Source organism: Cynoglossus semilaevis, chromosome 2, assembly GCF_000523025.1.
Source record: "Cynoglossus semilaevis isolate Cse_v1.0 chromosome 2, Cse_v1.0, whole genome shotgun sequence".
NCBI lineage: Eukaryota > Metazoa > Chordata > Actinopteri > Pleuronectiformes > Cynoglossidae > Cynoglossus > Cynoglossus semilaevis.
Genome location: NC_024308.1, coordinates 6,441,527 through 6,465,115, shown reverse-complemented (window position 1 = coordinate 6,465,115; position 23,589 = coordinate 6,441,527). Strand labels below are relative to the sequence as shown.

Here is a 23,589-nt window from a genome sequence, read left to right as displayed (position 1 = left end):
GCATTCATAAAACCACCTGCATGGTTTCTGGTGTGGACCCAGGGCTGGATCCCCAGGGAGCACTCTTACAGCCCATGGTGTTCACCCAGGAGTTGGAGCGGTCTAAGCCCTAGGTTTGCCAAGGTCAAAGGACACGAGGCAGGCAGGAGGAGAAGGGATAAGCAAGCAGCACGGGAGGGAAGGAGGAGGGAAGTCACATTGACACATTACAGAGGATCAGAGGATTAGAGGTCAGGACTGCATGAAGGTGCCACGGTCCGAAAAACAGTTAGCTGTCAGTAAATTAAAATTCCAAATCATCACCACAGAGGAGCACAGAAAATACAGGTTTCTTTCTCCCTTTCTTTCTCCCTCAGACACAAGGGGAAAAACAGGTTCAGTTAAGATTTAGGAGAAAAGAGACATTCATGAGATAGGGGCTGCATTCATTAATTAATAATAAACACAGGAAGGCCTTAGGAAAGGCAGGCGATGCCATTCACTCAATACTAAGATGTATTTGTTAACTTGCAAAAGCAAAAAATATGTAAAGTTTTAAAAACATATTACACCAGTTAAACAATATCAATCAGTACAAAAGAAATTAAACAATCAGGAAATTGAACTACTCTGCACTGGTTTGAAAAGAAAGATAAATGATTACTGAGGCAACATGCCGTTCCGTCTTCTTGCACACACTGTTCATTGTGTGTGACAGGTTGCTGTTACAGCGGTTAGGGAGATAAGATGTCCAAGCTTATGTTTACGGATTGGCTATACAGTTTACTTGTTGATAAAATAGGCCCCGAGGTCACTGTGCACATGGAAGGGCTCTGCCTTGATATGAGTTAAGAACTATGGATCCAGTGTCTAAAACATCTGCAGTGCATCGCAAGTCAATAGGACCTGCAGGAACACAGCACTGGTCAATAATTTATCCCTGATATCTCTGATATCTGACATCCACGTGCACTGTAAAAGAGACAAGTACGGCAATTTGGACCAGTGCCTAAAATACATACATCGCTCAGTCAAAACTGTTCTGTCTACATTAAAAATAAATCGCAACATTTTTGCCTCATCAAAGACTCTTTCTTTCAGAAAAAATGTCAACTCAACAGAGATGAAGAAAGTTTTAGAAAAAACGCACGAGCAGTTATAAACGACCTTACCTTGCTGCCTATGATGGAACGGACCTCGTCGTCAGGAGATGTGGGCGTACCGGATATGTCTGGGTTACTGTTGCTAAGGCTACGAGAGCGGTTGAGATTGAGGCTGGCCGGTCGAACTGCCGAGCGAGCCATGGTGGCGTAGTGCACCGACCCCCCTAAACCTCCGGGACCTGAGGTGACAGATGAGAGTGGAATGAGGATTAAATGTATTCAACAAAGTCACTGTGACAATAATGTCCACATAGAAATCCATTTAATCTAAACAAAAAAATAAAAAGACAATAGCAGGGTCATTGGGAAACCAATAGGTGGCGGCATCTAACTAATAATTTGCAGGCACAATGCAGTGCCACTCTTGATATTGAGTTATACAGTTGCTGAGCTTATGGACATGACTAGAACTAAAGGAAAAAGCAAACAGTAGCATCATGAACTTTTAAATCCAACTTTGTTGTGCAAAGTGAGGCAATTCACACCGTAGTCCACCAGTGCATTAGTGCCTTGCATTGGAAAGCTAAGTGGCTTATTCTCAGCTATTCATTGGAAAACCTCATAATTTGAATGGTTTATGTCACTGAAAAACCTGGTGATGGAGAATTGGGGTCATTGCTGGGCAGGCGGAAAACGTAGTGGATGTAGGAGGACAGCAGGCTGTTGCGTCCGTGCATGTCTTGGCTGGTGTCCAGGTACTTATGAAGCCGGTTTACTATGGACGCCATGACCTCGAAGGATGCCTGGCCCAGATTCACTAGACACACATACAGTCACAGACAGACAAAAGTTCACGTGAATGTAAATTGTATTTGCACAGCTCAACCCACAAACAGAGTGAATGTAAATGTCACGTATTTGCACAGCTCAACCCACAAACAGAAACAGAACAGGAAAAAAAACACAAGTTCAGCATTGATATTTATTCAATGCAGGAAAAAAAACACAATGAACAAGTTCAGCATTGATATTTATTCAATCTCTTTATCTTTAAAACCAATGAATATCATGAGTACCAAATGTTAAAGGGGATTTGATTTAATTTCCATGCATTTTTCATCACAACCAAAAATGTTATTAATGTACTGAAAGTTGTGGATAAAGTTATCTGATCTATGTAAATGATTTAAACCATTTTTATTTATATCAGTTGTTCTGGGTGTTTTATTTAAATTATAAAAATTTAAATTGATCGTCTTGTGCGCAACAATGGTCATATTTGTTTAACATTGTCCAAAATGTGATAAAACAACTCACCAATCTGTCCAGCAATCACAGGCGGTCGCACTACAAGCAACACCAACTTGTCCAGCAGAAGGTGAAGAAATCGGACCACAGGTTCCAGTTGGGACGAGTTGAGAGCCGCGATGCTGGATTTAAGCTCCGTCTCCAGATTGTTCTCCATGATGCGCATGTCACCTATCCTGACTGGAAACATGTGCTCGTCCAGAGCGTGGACCAAGGCAAAGAACTTATCTAGATACTGGTCCTATAGAGGGAGCGCACAGAAAACAAAGATGTATGAAGAGGAAAATTATAAAAGAGAATAAAACAAAGGCTGAAAATACAGAAAAAGTGAAACCTACAAAGACAGGTCAGCTTAGATTTACTGGCAAAATGAACTTGGCTGATGGAATGCAGGAACCCGGTGAGTCTAATCTGCACCAGGATCAGTTATTTATGAGAATATTAGTCTTCTGCGGACCACAGTCAAGCCCTTCACACTAAAGCTGCCACACAGCTGAGATGCAGTAGATCTTAGAGAAAAGAACACTCTGAACCCTACATGGTAATGAAGAGCTGTAAATTAATTTTAGATACAAAAACAAACAAACACGGTTTTAATTACAACAAAACTGATTCAAGGGCAGCTAAAGTCACTAATTTTATTTAAATTTTGTTATGAAAGAAAACCAAATACACAAATATATACTTTTGGTATAATTAAAAAAACAAACAAACATAATTTATTAAACTAAAATTAAATAAAACACCAGTGTTACCTGTGTGTGGATGGTAGAAACAGCCACTACTTCCACATTGAAAACCCCTCGATGGTTGTCCACCCACTTCATTCCTGGTAGAGGAACCTAAAGAACAAAGATGTAAGGGTCAACGTGTGAAACAGATAAGGTTAATACAATTTAATGTGTCACCGAAAGTGGCCCGCAGGCCAGGGGTTTAAGACCCTAGATTTAAACATTTAATTTAATTGTTGTGATGTTAACTCTTATTTAGATTTTAAAGATAAGATGTTAAATTAGTTCCAAAAATATTCTCTTACATCAGGTGAGAGGACAGAGTAGGACTGTGGTGGCTTCTCCAGAGACACAGGAAGACAGAAGTGTCCCGTACGAAGACGTCCATTCTGCAACATGGGGATCCACTAAAGAGAGATAGGATGATTAGGATCGCAGGGAGGAAAGCTTTCCGGATATAAAAACAGAGGACGTTTTTTTTTTAATTGTAGTGTAAGTGTGTGTGTGACTGTAACATACTGTGTATCCCACAGGTGTCTCCAGAGGAGTGTTCTGTTTTTGTTGACAGCTGACATGGTAAAAGGTGAAGAGAATGTGGTGGTGGTCCGACAGGGAGGCAGGCAACTTGATTTTGACCTCGTCATAAAAGTCAGGTGATCTGATGACAGAGGAAACAGAAAACCTTTGTCAAAAGTGTACTGAGGAGTGAGGGGTACCTCTTGTAATTAATTGAGGAATTTCAAATTATGAAGATTATTATTTCCAGAAAATGATGTGTGGAAGACATGTTTGGTAAAATGTGTTTCAGGTTGGGTTTTGGGTGGAAATCGTGTAATAAAAAAAAAAACCCACATGTAAAACTATACAGTTCAGTTGCATTGATTTTTTTTTTGTTTACATTCCCATGTGAGGAAATGCCAAGATAATGCACATCCCACACATAAAGTCAGTCTACTCATTTAGGATGTAGCATATCCTAAAAAAAGACAAAGGTCACGGAATGATCTTCACTTCTCATGAGAGAACTTTTGGTTAAACCCAGGACCATAAAAGGAAAAACTAAAATCACTAACGTAACAGAAGGAGAAAACAACATGATATACAAACTCACTTTCTTGCAGAATTCTCTTTTTGATGTAAGCAAAATGAATCTTAGAGGAGTAGCTGACAGAGCTCGGATCTTATGAATGAGGGCAGTGCCATTCTCTTTTTACCTTATTGCATTTAAGAGAGTGACAAAAGAAATATTGTGCCATTTCTGAGCGAAATGTGGACTATAATTGACCATTAACTATAAGTACCTGTACAGACCGGCTGGACGGTTTTCAAGCTTCCAGGTTGATTAATTTTGGCCTTGAATGTTTGACCTCTTTGGCTGACAAATGACAAACCACTGGGTGTCATAAAAAACACCTAATAGCTGTGATAAAATATTAGAGACCCCTCAACTCTTATGTACAGTCGGAAGAAACTTGAGCCAAGGACACCGCATGACAATAGCCAGAAGGTTGATTCAACTCTTTATTTAATGAACGCCATCAAAGCCAGTCAAAAGAGTAGATGTCACGATAAAGTTGAATTAAAGTGGGGACATGTGCGAGGGTAATTACCAGTCGTCTGTAGGACGGTGCAGATTTTTAGAATCTACAGCAGGTTCACCGTCAGATAAATCATTCTGTGATAACTACATAATGATGGACATTAAAACAGAGAGCGACGCCAATAACCGTATGTTTTTTGATGTGGGTTTTTCGGACATTTAAATGAAACATTTTGGATACTTTTTTGGACTAATAAATCAAAATTTAAATGAAATGGCTTAGTGAATGTTCCAAGTGTTTTTGTTTTTTTTATATATATATATACGTGCATTGTGAAGAATATGTGGGAGTCAAAAGTCAAATGGTCACAAGCTTGGGAACTTGCAGCATTTTGGTTGAACACAATTATTGAGAATGAATCACTTTTATCTTGTCAATTGTATCAGCGGCAGTATTCTGTATAGTCATTGGACAGAGTATATACACAGGTGGCCTTCCTGAGGCATCCCAACGTAGGATTTGGTGACTACGTGGTATCTACTCCGGAGTCCTCTAGTGGCAGACATGAGCTCCATCAGTGAATGTGTACTGACAAGTTAAAAAAAAGCAAATTCTAATTCTTCCAAATGGGTTTAATGAATAGGGTCGGCCCTTACTCACCTATTATGATACACCACAGAGGTGTACGCTTCTTTAGCGAAATCTGCACAACTGGATTTCCCAAATATCACCTGATGAACCAAAAAACAATTACGATATTTCCAAAAATAGGTGGTAAACTGATTCCTAACACTGATAAAGATATAGACACAATGACCTGAGAATTATTGAACCATTTCTTAAAATTTTAAAAATCCATACCGGCATTGCATTGTTTGGATCCTCTCCGTTCATAAATTGCACTTTCACTGTTATGTTGCGTGCAGAACCTTGGCGGTTGGCAAAGTTAAGACTCTGAGGGTTTACATAAAGCAGATTCCTGAAACACACAGAGAAAATAGGACTGGTTAGCAATCATGAAAATCAAAGCCTAAAGTTCAGACGGTATCCAGACCTGATGAAAAGATGAAGGGAAGAGGAGGGCGATTGCAAAGGTATGTAGGAAAATGTATAGAATATTATAGACTGAACACTATCTTAGAGATAGATGTGTTAAGATTTGCTTCAATATTTTTGGGGGGGATTTCACCAATAGACAATATTAACAATCTCCACTTGTCCTTCACTACAACTGCCAAGTAACTGAATGAGTACCTGAGATAGCACTGCTGCAGCTGCATGCTCCAAAGAGAATCAATAACTGAATTACAAGCGGTTGCTTTAGATTATGTGCAACCGTCAATAAAGAACTGTTTCCGGTTTGCAAACACCTACTAGTATATAGAGGGTGCTTCTGAAGATCATTTAATGATCAATTATAGTGGCCATTTTGTTATATGTCAGCTTCCCACAGTAGAAAAGACAAGAAACAAGTCAGAAACAATATAAAAACATTGTCAACGAAATCAACGACTAACACTGACAAACCAAATCCTACCCTACTACTAAAAATACCAATCTTTTGTATTTCGTGGTACCTCTTTCCCAGATGTACTTCTACCAAGGATTAAAGGACTTGGAAAACTTGGCCAAAAAAATAAGGGATCAGCTGATAAACCACAGTGACGTCGTAAGTCTTTGAGGTTGGCCCCCTTGAGACCACAGCTGGAACCACAACTAACAACGAAGCATGGGAATGATCTGGTGATTAAAAATGTCTAAATCTGGTGGCCTCCATTTGGCTCGTCCTAAAAATCTTAAAAGCTGCTTCAAAGTAATTATTGTGCTTGATCCTTAATTTAACCGAAAGACAACTTTACTGTGGCAAAAAGAAAATACCTCCAGTTTATCAGCATTACTTTTTCAAAGGTTTATTTTGTTGCACAGACACCGGCAGAATATACATGACCAGTTCCTGTTCACGTCTAATCATGTATTCATTGGTCCTGTATTTCTTCTCACTGGAGTTTTTCTTATACTATATATATATATATCTCACTGGACGCATGAATACAGCTGCTCATTAGGAGGATGATGGTATTTGAGTGCATGTAACATCTGTTTATTGAAGATTAAAATGTGAAGATTAAAAAAATGCAGCTGTCCAAAACTACTTAATTAGACACAGAATATTGCCCAACCTTTACCCCTTACCGTTACTGTAATGTTAAATAATAAAAATGCTACGGTTGCTCCACCCAGTTGGCAGCGCTCAATTCATCAATAAATAATGTCTGAGATTATTACAGTCCATAAGTTTGACACACCATAAGGATTAAGAGCTTAACTCTATTGCTGCTGAAGTCAGCTTCACTTTGGTCTGTGATAAACAAAATGGAAGAACTGCAAAGGAATCACAAAAGATTTCGCTTGATGATGTCATTACATTTTTAGTTTAATGTCTCCACCACAAAGAGTTGCAATTTTACTGCTGGTCCCATATGCAGCAAGCATCTTGCTACCTCACTGTTCTAACAATAAAGGCAAGGCTGAGCCAGCAAATTGTCAGCATAAACTAATACTTTAAGTTCAAAGTTATTATCAGAATATAAAAAATATCACAATTGTTAAAAAAATTCCCTGAGTCAAGGGTTGTCACCAAATTGTAGGTTGCAGTGATACATGACATATGTCTTGGAACTGGAGAATCCCATTAGCACGAGTTCTAATGTTTGGTGATCACCATGGAATACAATCTATTGACTTGATATAATGACACACAAATGGGGCTGCTTAGACCATAAATGTCGGTTTCCCATGTTCAGTTAAGTCTTTACATTTGTGTATACATTCAAATGCCATGACCTCAATGACTAGGAATCTTTATGGACTAGGCCTTCTTCAATTTTAGCCTGAAGTCCTAATATGGAGATTGGGGAATGTCAGGAATCGGAAATCTAAACTGTTACATAAGGTATGACGAACATGAAGAACCCCTGATAGAGAGGGGCAATAAAATCAGTAGGATGAGAACATGCTGTTCAGCTTCTATCACATCATTCATGCCCAGGAGCTGGATCCTGGCACAGATGCCTTCCCCACATAACAGCAGTGAGAGAAAATAGGACTTGGTGATGGGCTGATTCAGCAGGGCGCTAAATCAAATCCAAAAGCATTAATTAAACAGCTTTATCAATCACAGCGAAGTGTGTGCAAGGTTATATGGTTCAAAATTGATCGGGACGACGATCCATCAAAAACCCATGATGGCCGTTGCTGGCATTCTGCTGATCAGCTAAAGCTCTGCACCACAGATGGACAACAGCGTAGGGCAGGGTGTGGTATGGAAAGGGGATTGGGGTTAAATGGACAGTGGAGGGGGTGTAAATGTCATTTGCTCACTGCTGTGATTTGTTTGTTCAGAGAAGGGAGGGCTAAAGAGGGATGTGAGAGGAGGTGGGGTAAACAGCTAAAACATACTATGGTTTAATAATCAGCAAATCCTCCCTCCTCTGCTGAGGGGGGCAGTATATAACACAGGACAGCCTGCTTCTTTCACATCATTTAACCAGCAGTCTGGGTTATATAGACAGGAAAGAACACCAGGAACAGCAAAGAGGAAAAGAACTCAACAGGATCATTGCCCAGGATATTCCAGGATTGGGAGCCAAATCACAATGAAGCTATTTTATATAGTACTGCTACTTGCTAGTTGTACTGCTGCTGTCCCTCTGGAAATCACAACTAGACAAATGCAACCCACTTTACAGTCACAGGGCTTTACCACAGAACCCAGTCCTACTGAGGAAAAGTCACGCTTCGCCATGCTGGATGACGTTCGACTGCTTGCCAACGGCCTACTGCAACTTGGCCAGAGTTTACGAGAGTTTGTGCGCAAGACCAAGGCCCAGATCAACGACATCTTTCAAAAGCTAAACATTTTTGACCGTTCTTTTTACCAGCTCTCAGTTGTCACTTCAGAGATTAAGGAGGAAGAGGAGGAACTGAAGCGAACTACCAACTACTTGAAGGCAAACAATGAGGAAATCAAGAACCTGTCGCTGGAAATCAACTCAAAAATCAACAACATTATGCAGGAACGCACACAGCTACAAAGCAAGGTGGGAAGTCTTGAAGAGATGCTAAAGGGACTTTCACAGAGCATAGTGCCTGCTGACCAGCTGAGCGAAATCACAACTCTCAGGGTAAGCAACAAAAAAGGCATTAAAGTAACTCTGAGAGTTCTATTACAGTATCAGTTGATAGATCCCTGAATACATACAGATACTTCAGCTGCATATGTTGAATAGATAATCAATATTTTGTTTCTGGCATTTTCAGGATGTGATTGAAACACAAGAGAAAACCATTTCCAATCTACTGAAGGCAGTGAAAGAGCAGCACGATCAACTAGACTACCAGAAAAACAAAATCAAAAACCTGGAAGAAAAGGTAAATATCCTCAACTCTTGACCATGAGCAACAGCTCTTATTTTCTGCTTTCAAAATATAGAAAATAATTATATCTTTGTAACTGACATGCAGTCAAATTTGCACATTCTTACAGCTAAGTTATGACAACTCTCAAGACACAGTTGATAAACCAATGGATTCAGACCTAGCAGCTCCTGACATGTTTGAATATCTGTCCGAAAATGCAACTGGGCGGGATACAAAAGGTAGAATCTGAAATTCACTGACCATTTAAATTATTGTTGTATTTTGTATTTGTGTAAAATCTGATGCACTCGTTTGTCCTTTAGATCTCCCTATGGACTGTGGGGAGTTGTTTAACAAAGGGAAAACAAAGAGTGGAATCCATGTTATAAAGCCAAATGGATCAGAACCATTTAATGTCTACTGTGACATGAGCTCTGGTGAGTAAGAAAAAAGCAATTAATTGGAGAGTGTGTAATTAGAGGAAGCCCAAAAGTTGTGTATTAAGAGAAGGCACTGGCATTTGCAGAATGAAGCAAGAGCAACTAAAGTTGTGTATTAAGAGAAGGCATTGGCATTTGCAGAATGAAGCAAGAGCAAACCCAGGGTATCAAAAGGTTATCAAACCTAGACAGACAGAGGAAAGGGTTATCTAAACAACAGAGTGATTGAGAGGAATAAACTTGATAACATATCAAATGTTGTAAGTTGCATCCTCATATAAATTAAATGAGGAAGCTGCCTAAATATTGGATATGTTTGCTGTTGGTTCCGCAGATGGAGGTTCAACCGTCATCCAACACAGGGCGGATGGTTCAGTGGATTTTGACCAGACATGGGAGAAATATGAGAAAGGTTTTGGAAATCTGGAAAGTGAGTTTAAATATTTATTTTAATGGCTGGTATTTAACCTGAATAAGATGGTAACAACAAACATTTACAGTATTACAAAAACAAAATTTTTGCATGTATGTCCAAACTTTTATGGTAACTTGGCTGAATGCCTTCACCCTAGGAGATAGACTAATTAAATATTAACTGTTCTGACATGACCAATAACAAAATGTTACTGTCGGACAAACCATGCAGGCATTTTAGACACAACAGTCACAACTCTTTTTTACTTTTAACACAGTACTGGGTTACCCCATTGAAACCGACATACATTCTATGAGGATCTTGATTAAATCCAAATTATTCCTAAAACAATATTTTAAGTAATTTCCCTAAAATGTTTTTCTATTCAGAGGACTTCTGGCTGGGCCTAGAAAAGATTCACAGTATCGCACAGCAGGGAGATTACACCCTACGTATTGATATGGAAGACTGGAAGGAGGAGAAACACTGGGCTGAGTACCAGTTCTCATTGGGTGGTCCCTCAGAATACTACACTCTACATGTCAGCAATTTTTCTGGGGACATACTGGATGCCTTGACCAACATGACTGGCGTTAGATTCTCTACTAAAGAGGGGACTAACGACAAAACTCGGAACGCTGACTGTACTCGTAGTTACACAGGTAACTGCAGTTTCTCTTTGTGTTTTTACTGCAGAAAATACTTAGGTAACAAGACTAAAACAAATAACTGACTGTGTTTAAGTTACATGCATATTGTTCTGATTCTATGGCAGGAGGTTGGTGGTTTAATGGATGTGGGGAGACCAACCTCAACGGACGGTTTACTTGGTTGAGAGCAAAGAGCCGTTCTGCAAGAAGGAGGGGCATCTACTGGAGACCTGGTGCAGGGTCTTCATACGCCCTAAAGATGACCAAGATCAGCCTGCGACCAGTCCTCACTCAAACAATCTAAACTTAATCCCACTACGGACATCTGTTATCACTGCGCTAAAATCAAATACTTAACCATAGAGGCTCAAAGATAGATAAAGTAAAATGAGCCACCACAGAAAACACCACAGTCTACGTGAAAAAAAACATCTTGAATGTATCTGTAACATTTAATGTAATTTATGTTCAAACACCACTCTGCCACAGACTGAGGCAGATGAAGGCCAAAAATGTTCAAAGTCACAAAATGCTAAACAGTCAAACACTGATGAAACTCTTGCCACATGGGTCATCAACCTGTCAGATTTGGGCCAATGAGGACAGTAGAACTGCCCTTATGCAACATCTGCAGGTACTTGCAAAATGGACATATTGATCCATAGTAAGCAGCATGTTGCTTTATGGCAATGCTGCATTTGGAGAGTTGTCTTCACATAATTACCCCACCAGTGATATGGACTTTAATACATATGGTAATTTGTCAGCTGTTTAAACATAACATGAATCTGGCTTGCATGTTTTAAAGACCTACACACATAATTGCATGCATTTTTTAAGAAAAGGCTGCATATCTTACATTTAAAAAAAATGCTAATACGCTTTTAAAAATGACGGCCATGTGTCCCCAACAACAGAACGAAAATTGCGATTTCAATGTAAACTGTGTTAATGCACTGGCGAGACCTTGGACCATTTTTAATGTTTTTTTTTTATTCTTACTCTGTAAAGTATTTAAGCCATGTGCATAATATGTGAATAATGTTGGTACTGTTAGGATCATCATTCTCATGTATATTCAACATTATTGAGTCATATTGACTCTTGTTCATTCTTTCAACTGTACTGTAACTGTGCCTCACACCAACATGTCACCTTGCCACATAGCCGTGCTCTGAAAAAAAAAATCATATTTATGTCAACACAATAAAAAAAAATCAATGTGACGTAAGTCTTACCAGCTGTGGCTTCGTGTTTTATTTTCATCTGAGGTCATTTACATACAGTACTGTTCTAGCCTTAACTGCACAAAATACTACAGGTCTGCAGGAATAGTTCTCCATTTAAAGGAGGGGCTACAAAACAGGGTCTCAGATCACTGTCAACTTACATGAATAATTTAACTTACTCTATGAGCCACTTACTCTATGAGCCATTTTACTCTGTACTATATACTCCAGAAGAAACAATATGACATGAACCAGGCCTGATAAACCACCATATAAATATTAATAAATTAAGAATATTTAGCCCGGGATTTTAAATGATTTTTTTTTTTTTTAGAATAAAGTGGTTCTTAAAGAAGAAAAAGAGAGATATAAGCAATGCATTGGTAAATATAAAGGAGAACTAAACAATATCAAGTCAACATTTATTATGGTAATATGATTAATATATGATATCAATATTTTAAACTATTATTATTTTCTTTCAGCCACATGTAGTCGGTTAATCTCTAAACCTCAAAAGGGCAGCACCTTTTATTTGCAGAAACAGGCCACGTTGCACTGCCAGGTCAACAGACACATTGGCTGATCAGAGCTGATCAGAGAGTGACCTTGACAAAAATAACCACGTTTCCAGACAGAATATGTACACAGCCCACTGGCACACAGGAATAAAAAGTGACGTCAGTCATCGATATGTGGACCTCAAACAGATGTTTACCAGAGTGTCCTAAATAAATTCGGGCTCCCACTAAAAAATGGCATATAAGTGACTTTGCATCTGGATCAGGAGGTATTTTGCCAACACCAAACACAATCAACTCAAGGTCAACAAAACAAAATTGTACTTTTCACACAATTGTTACGATCAAATAAAATTAACCTGAAAGACAGTTTAAACATTTCTTATACTCTATTTAGCCATCTCCTTGAACAAATAAGGCCTTAACAAAAGAAGAGTTCTGTACCTGTAGGTGGTGTTTGGCACATAGACGTCCCTGGCAGGTATCTCCAGGATTTCCCTAGTGGGGCGTACCCTACTGTCGGGGTAAGGCTTCACCTGTTGAAGGTCAGGGGTCAAGCAATAGTGGGGGTTCTCTGGAGCTGGAGAAATGTCGAGTTTCAACTGGGCTGTGGCGATAATTGGACAAGACAATGGGGAGAAAGCGCAGGATGTTTAGAAAAATAAATAAAAAATTTTAACCAAGCCAAAACAATGCTACAACATGCTAAAAAAAATGCTACGAAATGATACGTGATAGCTTCTGAAAATTAATCGGATTATTGGTGATTTCTGATACGTGATAGCTTCTGAAATTAATCGGATTATTGGTGATTTCTGATTTATCTCAATTAATCAAGATTCATCATTAACATTTACCATCACAATAAATAGTGATTAATTCTATTTATTCCACAGATTAATGTGATTAATCAAATTACGATGTTCTAACCTGTGATGGGTCTGAGTCTTCTCAGAACTGAAGACGGTCTTCTCATGTCAGCTAGGAACTTGTACAAATCCTCATCACTCAGCCTGTCGCCCTCCTTAAATATAAACACACAGCAAAAAAAAAAAAAAACACTTGAAAAAAATATATTAAACCTTCAAAGGAAACCATTTGAGAAACTTATGAACATGTACATAAAGTATGTGCTTAAGTGAACACCTGTTTGAAGAAGTTGGTGATAGTGAGTGTTGCAGGTCTAAAGCCTGTCAGACTACATGACTCATCCCCACAGGTGGTTCTCTCCAGGGACCGCCTTCCCATAATGCTCGAGTTTCTCCGCTCTGACCACGAGCCTTTTCTCTCTGCACAGAGACAACAGAGTAAAAAAAGATAAATAAATAAATGTTGTGCTTAGCAAAAAAACATACAAATGTACTTAAGACATCAATACAGGAGGTGGTCAAAGATTAGATAAACAGCCGAGGGTCACACTTAAAATAACACAGCAGTGATCAATATGGCTAAAAACACTGCGGTTGTTTTGCTCTGTGTTCACTTTGCTCAGTGTCTGTGGATCCAAAAGTTGTCTATAGATAAAGAACGTGAAGTGCGGTAAGGTATCGACGTGACCACGAGCCTCCTGCGTGAATACAATTCTCTGTTTACCACACAGCAATGTGACACCGACACTAACTACTATTGCTGGGCAGACTAAGTGGACTGTCCACCACCTTGTTATAAAGACATTTGATTGTGCAGACAGATTTCATATCATGTTAAATTATTGACATGCTCAGTTTTTATGTCCCATCTCAATCAGTAACTTGTAAATTCAAAGTGGAACTGTAACTTAGAATGTACTATTGCCTTGCCTTTCCAAAAGAACCGTGTCTACATGGCACATACAGTAGTTGTACTGATCTGAGTATACCTTACTAGGTGTGGGAGTTTTAATGTTTTATTATTGCATAAATGAATTGATGCTAACAAATATTTTTATTGGGTATTAAAGCTAGTTTTCGAATTGAGATGTACAATGACATGCATTCCAGGCCAGTACCGATCAACAAGTTCTGAAGGTCAGACTCTGTGAGCAAAAGATTTGATAAAGGTCAATTATTTATGTGTTAATATGATAATTAAATGTAACTTGTATGTTGTGAAAGTACAAGTCAGAATGGATGTTAATACGTGAAGGTTTAGAAATACCAAGGGAGAAATGTGACAGAAACAGTCAGACCTGAGAGACTCAGTTCCAGTTCTGTGTCCCTCTCAAGACTCCCAGCACTGTTGACAATGTTCATCAGATGGATGGCTGTCCAAGCAAAAGGCATTCTGTAGCGCCCCAGACGTTGGCAGAACTGCTCTGACTGGCTGCGAAGCTTCTCCAGCTTCTCTTTATTCTAAAAGAAAAACAAACAAACTCAAGTCATTAAAAGAAGGAACTCAAGAGTGTAATCATTTCTTTACTGATTATTTTACTGCTCGTTCACACAGCTCGTACCTTGGCAGCATCTGACTCCTTGAAGACCATGTAAGGCTCTGCACACTCTCCAATGTCACCCTGCTGCAGTACTTTCTCCAGCTGGAGACAAACACACACACACGTAGTCCATATAGGCACCACACTCACTCATAGCACAGAGGTGATCACAGAGGACGTGGCCTGTCTAACAGTTTGTGTGACAAGACTTTTTTTTTCTGGAAATAACATTTGAAAATGTCAAAGTCATATAGTATATCAGGAGTGTTTATGACATCCACTGTTCTTTTTTAGAAAGCCCCAGATACTGGTGGTAAGATGATAATGTGATGTTATAATATTACTGAGGGAAAGGACACAAAAATAAGGGCCCTTTCCTTGACATTAGGTTTGCAAAGTTAACTTCACAAACACTTTGACTTCTACTTTAATAATAATAAAAGGTGCTGAAAAGGCAAATTGGAATTTTAAGGTTAATCATGCAATAAACAGGATGGAGTAAATTAGACATTACTGTCTGACCTTGATGACCAAGAAGACATCCTGAGAGGGATAGGTGATGGAGAAGATGGCAGAGCGAGCAAGAGTAGAGATGGCCGATGTCTGAATGTGTGGACGGAGCATTGCTTTGGTCTGTTCGGAGTTCAGGTCAAAGAAGAAATTCTCTGATATCTGAGGAAAACAGAAATATGTATATGAAACAATTAAATACATATAGTATATTTTTATTGACGTTTTATCAGTGGAACAACAGTGCAGTGTTGAACAGCAGACATACAGAGACTCAGATGTAAAATGAACTCAGATGTAAAATGAACATGGTGAGAAATTGAAATCATTGGATACATTTTTACAAGAAATTATGCAAAACATGGAGAAAAGAATAGGTTTAAAAGTAAAAGTATATCAAACCAAAACCTGACTTTTTATCTTCTTCTTAATGTGTATTTTTAACTGGAAGCAACTAACTCAGTAGTGAAATAACAGCTCATATGCAGGGCAAAACAAAGTATTTGAGAGGTTTCCTAATGAATGTAGGTGCGCCCTCTAGTGTCTGACAGGTAGAGAGGAGTCAAAAAAGAAGAACTAAATCTGATAGATACATAGTTTCCAGTGTGTGATTTAACCACATTCCCACAGGCTTAACAGGGCCACAACATAAAATTTTATAGTCCACACATCAAAATCGTTTTGGCCTCCCAACATTTTTAACGGTTTGCTGAAGTGACCCAACAACTCAGGGCTGCGGAGACACAGAGAAAAGCATAACAGCTTACCTTTTTCTTTTCCTTGACATCGTATAAGGCCAAACTAGCAAAAATGGGTTCAATTTCGATCTCAAACCTTCAAGGGAAGAGGGGAAAAATATAGTGGGTCAGCAGAAAGCAGCAGTAAAATAAAAAAACGTAAAAAACACCTTGTTTTTTTTTTTTTCGCTCTGCAAAAAAGACTGTCCACCGCTTACTTCAAGGACAAGCACTTGACGAGCAGCCGCTGGCCAAAGTGTTCTTTGGGTACTTCAGGCACACAGTGGCGCTCAATAGGTTCCTCCTGCAGATTTAGATAGGAAAATAAATGATTATCAATCTGGACATGTATAACTTGACTGAATTCTAGTGTGTTTCATACAACTCATTCATTTTATAGATTTACCCCTTCAGATTTCACAAAACTAACTAACTGACTAACCTCATCCAGGGCAGGGTGTAGAGCAAACAGTTCTCTATGACGGCTGGTCTTGCGCTGGTCTTCGTTGTGTCTGTCAATCTCTTCATTGGGAGCGCGGTGCAGCTGGTGAGGGAGAGGAGCGTCAGGGAGGGAGTTCTTCAAGTCAAAGATGCTGCAGGCCCAGCTGCCCCGCGGGGTGTCGTCTATAGACATCGATCTCCGCTTCAGATCATCCTGCAGAAGAAAAAACATTGAAACATGTCTCGGACTCACACAAAAGAATTCAAACGTAAAAGACTCTGTACCTGATCATCCTGGTAACTGCTGCTGTCTGGCATCTCGTCTGCTTCAAACACCTGTTTGGGAAGACCTTTCTGACGCTCCTTTTGTTTGTCTAACGTGTTGGGGTTGAATCCTGTACCTAGTTTGTGGTATCTGAGTGAGTGAATGGATGAAATGAAGAACATCGTAAGTATTCTATTCATTTTTTCCATGTCAATAAAAACAGTGTCATCACTCAGTGAAGCCTTACTTTCTGTTGACAACGGCCCAGTCTTCTGTGTAGGAGCGAACACAATCTCTGACGTGAGCATCGGTGTCCCTAAAATCAGAAACACTCAGTCACATGTTGTTCATGGAGTCTGCAAATATGTGGACTTAAACGCTCTAAGCACTTTCTTACATAAAAATATAAACAAAGTCTTTGCCATTTTCCCTAAAATACTAGTTTGTTGCAATGTTGATCAAACCTGTTTGTGGTTATGATGACAGGAATAGAATATAATCAAGAATAATAATACTACTAGACTGCAAAGCTTTTATGAAACATGTAACAAAAACTGAGATTAAGAAACAACTAAAAACAGATGTCATATGTGTCTTATCATTAGCTTAATTGCTCACCCTTCTTCAGGGACTGCTTGCACCACTGTGCGACATTCTCTGGGTGTGTAGATGACCTCAATGTCATCTGGGGGAAACTCAATCAGATCCCTCAGGGGACCGGACTCAACAATCGGTGGGTGAGTGATGAGGTACTCCTCAAAATCCACCGGTTCCACCGCCTCTGTGAGTGGAACCTGAAGGAACAGGCAGAAATCAGAGAAATTAAAATGTTCAACTGTCTGCATCAGTTTAGTTATTTCACATTTTAATACAATTTTACTATAGTATTTATATAGTTTTATTCTCTGTTAAAATTAAAATATATATTAAGAGGTATACCGTCAAAAATGTAGACTCGTAAAAATACTTTAAACTTAAAGATTATTCTCTGTTAAAATTAAAGGTATACCGTCAAAAATGTCGACTCGTAAAAATACTTTAAACTTAAAGTGAATTATCTAAAATCCTAAATTAACGTGTTTCATAAAAGTAACAGTGTTTATCAGCAAGTTTTTGTGTTTCACCATGTTTAGTACAAACAACATAATAAGTCAGTCTCTGTGCACCACTCACAAACTTTTTTCTTCTAAGGAATTTAATTAAAACAACCAGTAGCCTAATTAAAGCTAGGGGGATGTGGAAGACGTTTGCTGGCTGCTGTGGGTTGATTTGCTCCAGCATTTCAGTAAACAGACTAAGCTCAGACCCTGCTGTTAAGTCCAGGACTACCCGCAGCACATTACACAACCCTGATGGCCGCAGGGGGTTGTGAAATGTCCATCAAAGCTTTTGTAGTACGTTTGCTTATTTTTGTTTAGAATATTTGATTTCATGTTTTCACTTATAATTTATTCATTTAGCCAGTAAGCAATAGAAACTATTTATTTTTTCCTTGTGTAGTCAAGACAAACCAAGCAATAAAGATCCAGAAAACTCAAAAAGAAACTTAAGTTGTATATTTCAGTTTCAATTCAGAAAATGAATGAGACAGTCTACTATGTCTAATCACCGTGTTGCTTGTTGTGGTCCCAACATTGAGGTTTTTGAACAGTTGCGGCGAGCCTCCATACTGCCCAGCGATCTGCTTCCTGACCTCTGACGCCACAGTCCTGCATTTAGAGATAAATGTATTACAAATAAGAAAAGACTATTCATAATAACAAAGTGCCAAAAAACGTCATAACAAAAAAAATGTGGGTGTATGTTTTAGAGTAACTTACAATCACAACGTCACTTTTTACAATAAACTGTTTTCCTGCGAGGAGGTTGATGTATATGAGAATTAGTCTTTGTATCCTTGCAGGATTTTTTATCTTCTCAGCTAATAATGTTTAAGAATCATCTTGAACAAGATCAGAAAAATAGACACTCATAAAACCTTCTGGACCCTAGTGGTCAGCAGAAGGCCCTCAGCATACAACTGCTGCTGTAGCAACACACATATACGAGTCCTTTAAATCACAACATCCAACAAACCAAGTCAGAGGCTTTAACCTTGAAGAAAACAACAACGCTGCAGGTTGTCCAACACCACAGAACTGAACTGAAAATATAAAAGACTGCTCTGATATACAGAAGAAAACTAGTTTGCTGTAAAATCAATAAGCATCCTATACCCATTAGGTTTTTTTTTCCTGTACAGCTTTTGCCCAATCAACAATTATTCATTTTATAGCATCTTTAAATGTCTTTAATTTTTGTGTAATTTCGCCATTCAGGTCCCTGAAAAATAACACGTCTGTTCTATTCACTGTCCACCGCACTGCCAGGTTTAGACCATCTTGATCTAAGAATGTCTTGATTTTCATCTCATATATATATAATTAGAAACACTCTCTGCATAAATTTTGCATTTGGGAAATGACACATCATTCTTTGTCTCACTACCTGATCTTGTGTACCAGCTGTAATACAAGAAACACATGCAGGACAACAGTAATGAATGCAGCTGTGTTGTAAGAGCTGTTAATACAGTCACATTTCTAGAGTATAGCTTTATTATCTACAAATTCAAGTACTGGATCGGGTCAAAGAAAGGTGACAACAATAGCAGAAAGGTGTTGTGACCAAACATCCAACGTCGTGAAGATTCCTTGGCTGCAGTGCTGACATTAGTGAAGAAATGCAAATGTCCTGAACAAACAAAGACATTCTTCAGCCCTCTGCCTCTGAGCAGACCTTTAATGAGCACTGGTCACTACACAGAGGAATAGCTCTGTCATGGTATACTGTGATGTCAACAACTCGGGGATGATTACACACTCTTGGAAAGTGTGTCACTGACCAATCAAAACATATGATTCCAAGCTCTGAACAACAAAGACTGAAAAATATTGTAAGATAAATAAAAGATCGCCAAAAAGAACCAGATGCATACATACTTGCACTGTTTTATTAATCATTTTAGCAAAAAAGGGTTATATCAGATATTTTTATTTGTTAAGGCTGTGTAGAAACGTTTTTGTTTTTTGTTTTTTTGCCATTATTTCTAAAAAACAAACAAAAGCGAGAGAAATGCCCCAGGAAATGACCTTAAAAACCGTATGTGTCTTGGAAAGAGGACAGATGCAAGTGTATGTTAACAATATAAGATGAGCAGAGGAGCCAACAGGAAGCAATGAGGTGAAAGAACATGTGCATTCAGCCAAGAAGCCATCACTGTTTTGGAAATAGCAAGAGATTTGGTGCAGGAGAAAGGTCAGTGCCAGAGTAATGAATATGTCCAAGTAGAAGTTGATCTGGTTTATGTGAATCCTTTGGTCTAGCAATAAAAAATGAAAGTATAAGTACCCACTGCTGACTACTATTAACTAAAAATCCCTACTGTTCTTCGTTCTTTTTGCATCTTGTGAGGACAGTCAGTTGTTCTAAGTTTTTTCTAAATTGACAAATTAAATTTCATGCATTATGATGCACTTAAAGATAAGCCTGCAGTAAGCCAAGGAGACTTTAGCAACTATTCAGCTCCTGTCTTTAAGCTCTTAAATGGAATAAAGCACCAGTCTCTTACTTGCAGTATGCTGCTTACCTTAGTTGGATTGAAATTATAAAACAAAAACTTCAAAAGAAGTAAAAGACCATAGTCTCCAAAAGGAAATGTCAATGTTCAGTCATTATCCCTAAAATTTATAAAAAGCTACTTCTAATAGTAGCAGCACACTCCTAGTCATTTTCTGGTAAGATACATACAGTGTCCAAAGTTGTTTTCATTTATTAGTTTTTACATATAATAAACAATTGCAATTATTATTGAAGCAATTATTTAAATGTATTATGAATGAGCTTTCAGTCCTACAGTCTTGTATAAGCTCATATTGAGCTGAAGGTAAAAATTACTCAGCTAGTAGTATTTTATAATATGTAGGAGGAAAAAAGGATATCCCCTTTGATCCCCTTTTATTTTTCCTGCACAGTTGATTCAAAGAAACACCTAAGAACAAACAAAGCCCTTTGTTTGCGATACTAATTTGTGTCACTAAAAATGAAAGTGTGATTAAAGTGGAAACGCTCTGTTACTACATCATCTTTTTTGCAGCTAAAACCTCCGTCGTCACAATAATGTCATACAGCAAAACAAACTTAGGTTGTTGATTCGTGTGTATGTTGTGTTATTTTATTCCTGTGTATATTTTGTTATTTTTATTTCTTGATTTCTTTGGCATTCAGTGTGGACAGCAAAGTAAAATTTTCATTGTACAGGGAAACCTGCTTTCCTTACTGTACACATGACAATAAACGCTTTGAATCTTTGACTCAGCATCTGTAGCAGTTGCAGCAGTCTCCAGCTGCCCATCGTTAGCTGCTGCAGACAGGATAGCAAAATAGCCGTTTACAAAAATAACGATTTATGGTCAAAACTAAGTGTTAGTGGGGGCATATGTTTATCATTTAGAACGACTCCCTCCCGAATCGGTGTTTGTTTGATACTGTGGCATTACACATCACCCCTTTGTTGGCATTCGGTGTCGCTGTTTTGTCTGGGTGGGTCTGAGCATCTCTACCGACACGGCTAACAGGCGGCTAACAAGCAGCAGCAGGCTGAGCTGGCGGCTGGGCCTCTCTCACTGTTTGCCCCAAGTCTGCAGTGGTCTGCCCGCGACCTACATTGTATCGACTCGATATGTGGGTGTGTTTAACAGGCCCGTCTAAAGGGTCTTAAAGGCTGTATTTACCTGCTGATTTTTTGTGCGAAGGCGCGGCGTTCGGCCATGGCAGCAGCCGCTGATGTGCTTTAGCGAAATTCCCAAGCAGACACACAGGGATCGGGTTTCCACTCACTCACTCACTCACTACGACCACAGGGAAAACAGGGAAACGGGAGAATGGGATTCGCTACCGTAATGATGGAAACGATGCGCAGCAGAACACACCCCAAGAAAATGAATTGCGCCTTGTACTGCAGTATTACGAACATGTGGATTAGATTTGAGTATATTTTAATACAATATTTCGTACGATTCTACATGATATTTGCAAGTTATGGGTCCAGTTAATTTAAAGGAATTATACACTACAATATTACACACTAGTTAAGAATATTTCCTTCTCCAGGTTTGAAATATAAACTATAAACTTAGCAAACTGTTGGTTAATATTAGATGCGGTCAGACACGGATTTAAATCAAATACGCTAAAAAAAGTTAATTTGAATAATTCTCTTGATAGGCACTTTCTTGCCCATTGAGCCCGGTTGTCACTGTGCCTGCTTGCTAGCTGGCTAGTCCTCTTCTCTCACAAGATAAAAGTAAAGAGTAAAGATTGACATGAGGTACAAAAAATACGCTAGTTACATAAAACTGAAACAAGAAACGTATTACTTTTTTATTAATAATATACATACAGCTGGAATACTACTGTCCACTCATTAGATGTCTGACTGTGAAAAAGCTTCGACGGTTAAAAAAGGGGGAAAAAGTAGTATAGTAGACTCAGACTCAAACTCAACTTTCAAGGACCAGCCACCCGTGCAGCTTCCGTAGAAGTGACGTATCTGCGTTATTTGTCCAATCAGCGATGAGCAAGGAAATGGAAACCACACAATAGTTTTAACAAACGGTGATATTAAAATAGATGTTTTATAGAAAATGTGTCTTTGGAAAATATCCAACTTAAAAATAATTATTTTATTTTTTATTACAAATCGTAGTTGAAGCCATTCAAGCTCCGCCCGCTCGGGAAATTATGAGGTAAAAATCGAGTGCCCTATTCCTCGCTGTAGCCTTTTGGTTTCCCGGCGGAAAAAAACGCAAGATCACCTGACTCGACTCTTGTACTTCCTCAAATTGTAAACATTGGAACGGTTGCAGGCTTCAAGTCATAGGCGAGAGATAAATACAAATTTCGTTTAACACAATGTAACGTTTGACTATTGTACGTTACTATGAATTGGTTCAAAACTATATTTGCCGAAAATTAACTCGGACGTGAACGGTCAACTTTTGTTAAGCTGTCAATTTTTTTCCGTTTAAAACGACAGCTATCTGGATATTTTTGTGTCCCTCACATGTACCAGGGTTTTTGTGCTGTGTGGGAATGGGACCCATCTCTAGCTGGTGCAAATGGAGAATAAAAGCAGCGACGAGGTCGAAAAATTTAAAACTAAGTTCTTGTCGGCCTGGCATAATGTAAGATACAGTAAGTTTAAAACAACAGACACACACACACAGTTGTGCATTAACTTTCATTTTTTGCACTGAATATATAAAATCGTATTCACAAACACAAATAGTAAACCAGTATTATTTTATTGTCCTAGTGATTTGCACTAAAGGGTGTGATTCAAAAGTAAATAATGGGACAAAAGGGGAACGTATTTTAGTATCAACAACCTCACAGTTATTCAAATGTAACTGGTTTCACACCAAGGTACATGGTTAACCTAACCATTGCCAAAGAATTTTGCAAATCTAAAGTGTCACCTCTGCTTGACTTGTGGTCAAGTTCTTAGAAGTGGGTGGGTAAGGAGAATTCCCTGTTAAGCAAATTGTATTAAACCCAGCATTTTAACCAGAAATCGACTGTTACTATTAAACACACATTTCTTCAACCTCATGCTCATGCCCTTTTCTTCCACATAATTTGGTATTTGTCCTCAATTAACCAAGACGTTTGGTTCAGTTTAAACCAGCCATAGAAAAGTACAAATGTAAACAAAAACACACCCCAGAAATTATTGAATCGAGAACCTGCTGCCATTGAGTCAGACCTTAAAATAGGTCATACAGCCACTTATTTGATCAGACTTCCAGTCGAGCATTTGCTTCTTTTATTTACTTAAACACAAAAGGCAT

The 23,589-nt window shown here is 38.6% G+C and overlaps 3 protein-coding genes across 16 annotated transcripts in view; 2 read left to right on the top strand and 1 right to left on the bottom strand.

The window, feature by feature from the left end:
- dock7 (dedicator of cytokinesis 7) overlaps positions 1-21,609 on the bottom strand; it is a 428,740-nt gene extending 407,131 nt beyond the window's left edge. For 7 of the 14 annotated variants that reach the window (XM_025054113.1, XM_025054108.1, XM_025054109.1 and 4 more), the window contains exons 1-23: positions 21,472-21,609; positions 18,309-18,408; positions 17,318-17,493; positions 16,947-17,015; positions 16,720-16,849; positions 16,436-16,648; positions 16,212-16,297; positions 16,024-16,090; positions 15,269-15,418; positions 14,768-14,848; positions 14,504-14,666; positions 13,483-13,625; positions 13,267-13,360; positions 12,781-12,943; positions 5,524-5,641; positions 5,323-5,393; positions 3,641-3,779; positions 3,427-3,528; positions 3,146-3,232; positions 2,400-2,631; positions 1,735-1,899; positions 1,152-1,321; positions 17-109 (exon numbers count right to left, since the gene is read on the bottom strand). In XM_025054113.1, the coding sequence (XP_024909881.1) occupies positions 17-109; positions 1,152-1,321; positions 1,735-1,899; positions 2,400-2,631; positions 3,146-3,232; positions 3,427-3,528; positions 3,641-3,779; positions 5,323-5,393; positions 5,524-5,641; positions 12,781-12,943; positions 13,267-13,360; positions 13,483-13,625; positions 14,504-14,666; positions 14,768-14,848; positions 15,269-15,418; positions 16,024-16,090; positions 16,212-16,297; positions 16,436-16,648; positions 16,720-16,849; positions 16,947-17,015; positions 17,318-17,493; positions 18,309-18,408; positions 21,472-21,509 (2,850 nt within the window). In that variant the 5' untranslated portion in view covers positions 21,510-21,609. The other 7 variants (XM_025054116.1, XM_025054117.1, XM_025054120.1 and 4 more) reach the window with 4 other exon arrangements.
- angptl3 (angiopoietin-like 3) lies at positions 8,192-11,823 on the top strand. The gene is made up of 7 exons (XM_008333114.2): positions 8,192-8,846; positions 8,983-9,093; positions 9,209-9,320; positions 9,405-9,518; positions 9,856-9,951; positions 10,326-10,598; positions 10,712-11,823. Exons 1-7 carry the CDS (start codon positions 8,319-8,321, stop codon positions 10,888-10,890), a joined length of 1,413 nt encoding a protein of 470 aa, XP_008331336.1. The 5' UTR covers positions 8,192-8,318; the 3' UTR covers positions 10,891-11,823.
- A 135-nt stretch (positions 21,610-21,744) lies between the features above and the next one.
- Positions 21,745-23,589, top strand: part of atg4c (autophagy related 4C, cysteine peptidase) — an 8,346-nt gene continuing 6,501 nt past the window's right edge. Inside the window, exon 1 of the mRNA XM_008333152.3 lies at positions 21,745-22,933. Within this exon, the coding sequence (XP_008331374.1) occupies positions 22,858-22,933 (76 nt within the window). The 5' untranslated portion in view covers positions 21,745-22,857. The remainder of the gene's footprint in view (positions 22,934-23,589) is intronic.